This window comes from Mandrillus leucophaeus, unplaced genomic scaffold (genome assembly GCF_000951045.1).
Source record: "Mandrillus leucophaeus isolate KB7577 unplaced genomic scaffold, Mleu.le_1.0 Scaffold24, whole genome shotgun sequence".
Classification (NCBI taxonomy): domain Eukaryota; kingdom Metazoa; phylum Chordata; class Mammalia; order Primates; family Cercopithecidae; genus Mandrillus; species Mandrillus leucophaeus.
Genome location: NW_012102476.1, coordinates 1,039,315 through 1,045,108, shown reverse-complemented (window position 1 = coordinate 1,045,108; position 5,794 = coordinate 1,039,315). Strand labels below are relative to the sequence as shown.

Here is a 5,794-nt window from a genome sequence, read left to right as displayed (position 1 = left end):
AGGAAGGAAGGAAGGAAGGAAGGAAGGAAGGAAGGAAGGAAGGAAGGAAAGAAGGAAGGGCGAATTTCTCTTTCCCAGTAGTTCCTGCAAAAGTCCTGAGGCTGAGTCTCATTCAGTAGACCTGGGTCATGGGTCCATGTCTGACTGCCCATGCCTGGTCTGTAGTTCTTTCTCCAAAGTGTGGGTCTTGGGGGACCACATGACTAGTGTGACCTGGAAGGCAAGCCATGGGGATGTTCCTAGTTCCATCTTCTATTCGCTACTTTTTCTTTCAGAAATCATATGTGCCCTCACAATTTCATTTCTCCCTGTTGACTCTATCTCTAGCCTTGACCTCGACAAGAGCCCCTGGGCTGTATTTCCATTCCCCATTGGATATATCCCCATTATGTTCTTCTAAAAAAAACTGTAATAGTACAACTGACTTGAGCTCTTACTATGTGCTAATCATAAGCTCCTTACATTGCTGTGCAACTGAATGCTCATATCACCACAACGCTGCAAGACAGGTGTTATTACCCCCATTTTATTTTTTTATTTTTCGAGACAGAGTCTCGCTCTGTCACCTTGGCTGGAGTGCAGTGGTGCTATCTTGGCTCACTGCAACCTCCGCCTCCCAGGTTCAAGCGATTCTCCTGCCTCAGCCTCCCAAGCAGCTGGTATTACAGGTGCATACCACCACGCCTGGCTAATTTTTGTATTTTTAGTAGCGATGGGGCTTTACCATGTTGACCAGGTTAGTCTTGAACTCCTGACTTCAAGTGATCCATCTGCTTCAGCCTGCCAAAGTGCTGGGATTATAGGCATGAGCCACCACGCCTGTCCATTACCCCCATTTTACAGAGGAAGGAACTGAGGCATACAGAAGTTCACTCCTGAACCAATGACTGGAGTTGGAGGGACACGGTACTCTGACTGGCTAGATCTGAGTCATGTGTCCCAGCATGGAGCCCAGATGTGGGTCAGCTGCAAAGGAACTATGTAGACAGAGAAGAAAGAGGCTCTCCTGGTAAAAAGCATGCAGGAATCATTACAACATGGGTAGGAAAAACAGCAGATGCCCCCTAAACCAGATGGCGAATGATGGTAATCCAATTTGGACCAATTTGTAGGAAAAGGGAGCTGTGCTATCTCAGGGAATACAAAGAAAGTTTGAACTACCAAACTACTGGAAGAACAGGAGTGCAGGTGGCCTTCAGGAACAGCTGGAACCAGGTGCTCACGTGGTCAGAATGCTCAGACTCTCATCCAAACTGCTCTTTCCTGGTCTACTTCAGTGGATCTAAGTGCAGATTCCTAGAAGAAGACTTTGATTGGTCAATTATAAGTCAGATTATCATACTGGACCAATTAGCTATGCCAGGAGGGCAGGACCCCACCAGAACAGGGCTAACTGGGAGAACCACGTGGGAGTAGCAATAGTGGGTTCTAGAAAAAATGTGGGGTAGGATGCAGGGCAGATAAAAGTGTAGGTGTCCCTTGAGGGCAAGCCTGCTGTGTGTGTGAGGTGGCATACTTAGAGCTGCAGGTGGCCAGGTGTGGTGGCTCGTAATAAAGTACTTAGGGAAGCTAGGCAGGCAAATAGCTTGAGCCCAGAAGTTTGAGAACAGCCTAGGAAATATGGCAAGACCGCATCTCTACAAAAAATTAAAAAATTAGCTGGGTGTGGTGGCACACTCCCATATTTCCATCTACTTGGGAGGCTGAGGTGGTAGGATGGCTTGAGCCCAGGAGTTTGAGGCTGCAGTGAACCGTGATCGCACCACTGCACTTCAGCCTGGGTGACAGAGTGACACTCTTTCTCAAAAAAACCCCCACAAAAACAAACAAACAAACAAGAACAAAACAAAACGTATAGTTGGAAGTAACACAGAACCTCACACTAACTGGCCTAACAATACAGCAGTGTATCTCATGAAGCCCAGAACAGGGCAGCTCCCAGGGCTGGTGGTTGGTCTGATGAAGCCATCATTCCATCACTCTTATCTGCATCTACAGTGTCAGCTTCACCCTAAACTGGTGGCTTCATAGCCGCAAGCTGGCTCTCAGTGGTGATCATCTAACCCATGAGAAAGAAAGGGAGCCCCTGGTCCAGCCACAGGATAAAAGTTCTTCCCCAGTAATGGGCATCCAGAGAATGCTGACTTAAGCTTGGGTCCCTAAGCCGGCCCCTGCAGACCAGGATGGGATGGCCAAGACAGTCTTCCATCATTAATCAGGACATCCCCCAGAACCAGGGTCTATTCTAAAATGACTTGCTACCCTCCGCTGGTGTGGGAGGAATAGGCACAGGGTGAGCCATCTTGGGTTGCCCCTCGTCTCACGGCCTCTCTGCCTCTGTTGGACAGGGGTCCTGTGGCTGTCTGTGGTCTCCGAGGTGCTGTACATTCTGCTACTGGTGGTTGGCTTCAGCCTCATGTGTCTCGAGCTCTTCCACTCCAGCAATGTCATCGACGGGCTCAAGCTCAATGCCTTCGCGGCTGTCTTCACGGTGCTCTCAGGTAAGGCATGGCCGGTCCCGTGGCCTCTCAGAGCAGCGGCGAGAAAGGGTGCTGCCCTTGGAGTAAGCCCTGGTTGTACCAACCGGGAGGCACTGGACAAGTCACTTCTCTTTGTGAGCCTGAGTTTTAGCATTTGTAAAAAACGGCCAATGCATATTGACTGAGTATCTAGCACGTGCCAGGCGCCGGACCAGGTACTAAGGTTATAGTAATGAACAAAAGTAGGCAGTCCCAGACCTCAAGGAGCATAACACGTGTGGGAGGGAGAGGCAGATGAACTTGAGATGTCTTCAGGAGATCAGTGCCACCTGGTCTGTGATGGATTGGATTTGCAGTGTCAGGGAGGGAGGTGGTTGTACAGAATAGGTTGACTGTGCCGCCTTTCCCTGGGACATAAAAGAGAAGCCGCTTTGGGGTGGACGGCACATCACTCCTCTTCCTGAGCTCATCTGGCTTTGAGAACTCCATGTGGAGAGGCTGCGTTGGAAGTCGAATGGTCAAACACATCCAGAAACTCAAGGGCAAGGGTGTGCTGAGCAGGGATTGTGGGGAAAGGCCACAGAGCCAGGGATTTTGAGGGTTTCAGGAAGAATGGGACCGTCAACTGCTTCATAGGACTCAGGAAGATGGAGACAGATGATTCCAAGCAAACACTTAGATTTGGTGGGCAGGTGCCCAGGGTCGCTGCAGCGGATCCAGGTCATCAGGGGTTAAGCTGGGATTACGCGGGAAGGGAATAAAGGAAGCCTAGAAACTAGAACGTCAGGAGGCCTGGCAGACAGAGCAGTGGCTTGGCTGTGTGAGACATTTGTTCCTAAAAAGCTGAGTGTCAATTGAATTTCTATAAATTTAATCCTATTCTTCACACATTGGAAGAACTCTCTATTTAATGATACCGAAATGATGAGCCTCTTGGTAAGGGAAGTAATCTCTCCTAATTGAGGTATGTACATTTGACGGAGGGATCTTGCAAAGAATAGAACTGCATTCAAGAAATCAGAGCACACGCCATAGATCAAAATGTGCCAATCTGTCATCCCCAGGATGTGGGAAATCCAATCATCATAGTAAAGAAAAGAGGAAAAATAGAACAGTTGTCACCACACACAGACAACGTGGGATTCGGCCTCCAAGCACACCATCCCCGTGCACCCCATCCCCAGCAGTCCGAGGATGGAGAGCTTGTTTATTCTTTTTTCCCCTCCATCTTTTATTTATTTACTCAACCAACATTCACTAAAGGCCTAACTGGGCACTGTGCTTGTTTGGGGGAGTTTAAGGAAAAAGACTTAGTCCTTGCCCTCATAAAGCCTTTCTCTCTCTCTCTCTCTCAATCTCTTTTTTTTTTTTTTTTTTTTTGAAATAGGGTCTTGCTTTGTTGCCTAGGCTGGAGAGCAGTGGTGCAATCATGGCTCACTGCAGCCTTAACCTTCAGGGCTCAAGCGATACTTCCATCTTAGCCTCCTGAGTAACTGAGATTATAGGCAACTCCCATCACCCCCACCACGCTCAGCTAATTAAAAAAATTTTTTTTTTTCTGGTAGAGATAGGGTCTTGCTATGTTGCCCAGGCTAGTCTCCAACTCCCAGGCTCAAGTAATCCTCCTGCTTCAGCCTCTCAAAGCACTGGGATTACAGGCATAAGCAACCACGGTTGGCCAAGTTTGCGATCTTGTGGAGAGACGTATTCATCAGATGATTCTAGCATGGCATGTTGACTTCTATGGACTGGGTGTGTTAACAGCCCTGTGGGAGGGGCACCCACATTTGCCCAGGGAGTGGGGATGAGTGGGGTTGGCATGGGGAAGGCAACATTTGAGTGAGACTTGGAAAATAAGTAAGAGTCTGCTTGTTGGACAACTTGAGGAGGGCATTCCAAGTGGAGTGGACAGCGTAAGCAAAGGCCTGATGATGCAGCATATTCCGGGAACTTCACATAGCTCAGAATGGTGGGAAGACTGGGAGTAGGGAGAGGAGGAATGTTGAGAGATGAAGCTGGAGAGGTTTGTGAAGGTGTCAGTGCTTTATAGAGGTCTTTGGATTTTACCATATAGGCAATAAGGAGCCACTGAACAGTGTGGAGCAAGGGGCAACATGGTCAAGTTTGCATTTGGGGATTGTATTAGTCCATTTCACACTGCTAATAAAGACATACCCGAGACTGGGTAATTTATAGAGAAGTTTAATGGACTCACAGATCCACATGGCTGGGGAGGCCTCATAATCATGGTTGAAGGCAAATGAGGAGCAAAGTCATGTCTTACATGGCGGCAGGCAAGAGAGTGTGTGCAGGGGAACTGCCCTTCATAAAACCATCAGCTCTCGTGAGACTCACTATCAGGAGAACAGCATGAGAAAGACCTGCCCCCATGATTCCATTACCTCCCACTGGGTCCCTCCCATGACACGTGGGAATTATGGGAACTACAGTTCAAGATGAGATTTGGGTGGGGACACAGCCAAACCATATCAGGGATGATCTCTCTGGGTTCAGGGTGGAGCAAGAACGGAGGTAACAAGGCCAGCCAGGAGGCAGCGGGAGTCATATTGATATAATATGTCATGTTGATATAAAGCAACAAGGCCCAAGTGGAGAATGGGTGAGGACAGGGACAAGTCCACCTTGCAGGAGGTAAAGTCAGTGGGGCTTGGGGACTGGTTAGGAGAGGTGGGTGGGAGTGGGTGGTTAGGGGAAAATAGAGTCAAGGTCAAGGGTTTCCAGCTTGGAGTGCACAGAATTAGGAGGTCCATGAACCCAGTTGGGGGAAATAACATCTTTATTTTTCTAACATAAAATTAACTGTAATTTAGCACTTCCTCCAACAAATCACAGTAGTGGGAATGAGACCCATGACATAGTCACCAATAGTCATCCACACTTTTCATGAAATCTCACCACAGCTGCAGTTACCTCAAAATGCACTCCTTCAAAAGTATGTTACTTGGTCGGGTACGGTGGCTCATGCCTGTAATCCCAGCACTTTGGGAGGCCGAGGAGGGTGGATCACGAGGTCGGGAGTTCGAGACCAGCCTAACTAACATGGCGAAACCCAGTTTCTACTAAAAATACAAAAATTAGCTGGGCATGGTGGTGCGCACCTGTAACCCCAGCTACTCAGGAGGCTGAGGCAGGAGAATCACTTGAACTCAGGAGGTGGAGGTTGCAGTGAGCCGAGATCGCACCACTGCACTCCAGCCTGGGGAACAGTGCAAGACTCTGTCTCAAAAAAAAAAAAAAAAGCAGGGGGCCAGGTGTGGTGGCTCATAGCTGTAATCCCAGCACTTTGGGAGGCT

The 5,794-nt window shown here is 48.6% G+C and overlaps 1 protein-coding gene across 2 annotated transcripts in view; it reads left to right on the top strand.

The window, feature by feature from the left end:
• GSG1L (GSG1-like) overlaps positions 1 to 5,794 on the top strand; it is a 196,331-nt gene that overhangs the window by 90,839 nt on the left and 99,698 nt on the right. For both annotated transcript variants that reach the window (XM_011982340.1, XM_011982339.1), the window contains exon 2: positions 2,349 to 2,501. In XM_011982340.1, the coding sequence (XP_011837730.1) occupies positions 2,417 to 2,501 (85 nt within the window). In that variant the 5' untranslated portion in view covers positions 2,349 to 2,416. The remainder of the gene's footprint in view (positions 1 to 2,348; positions 2,502 to 5,794) is intronic.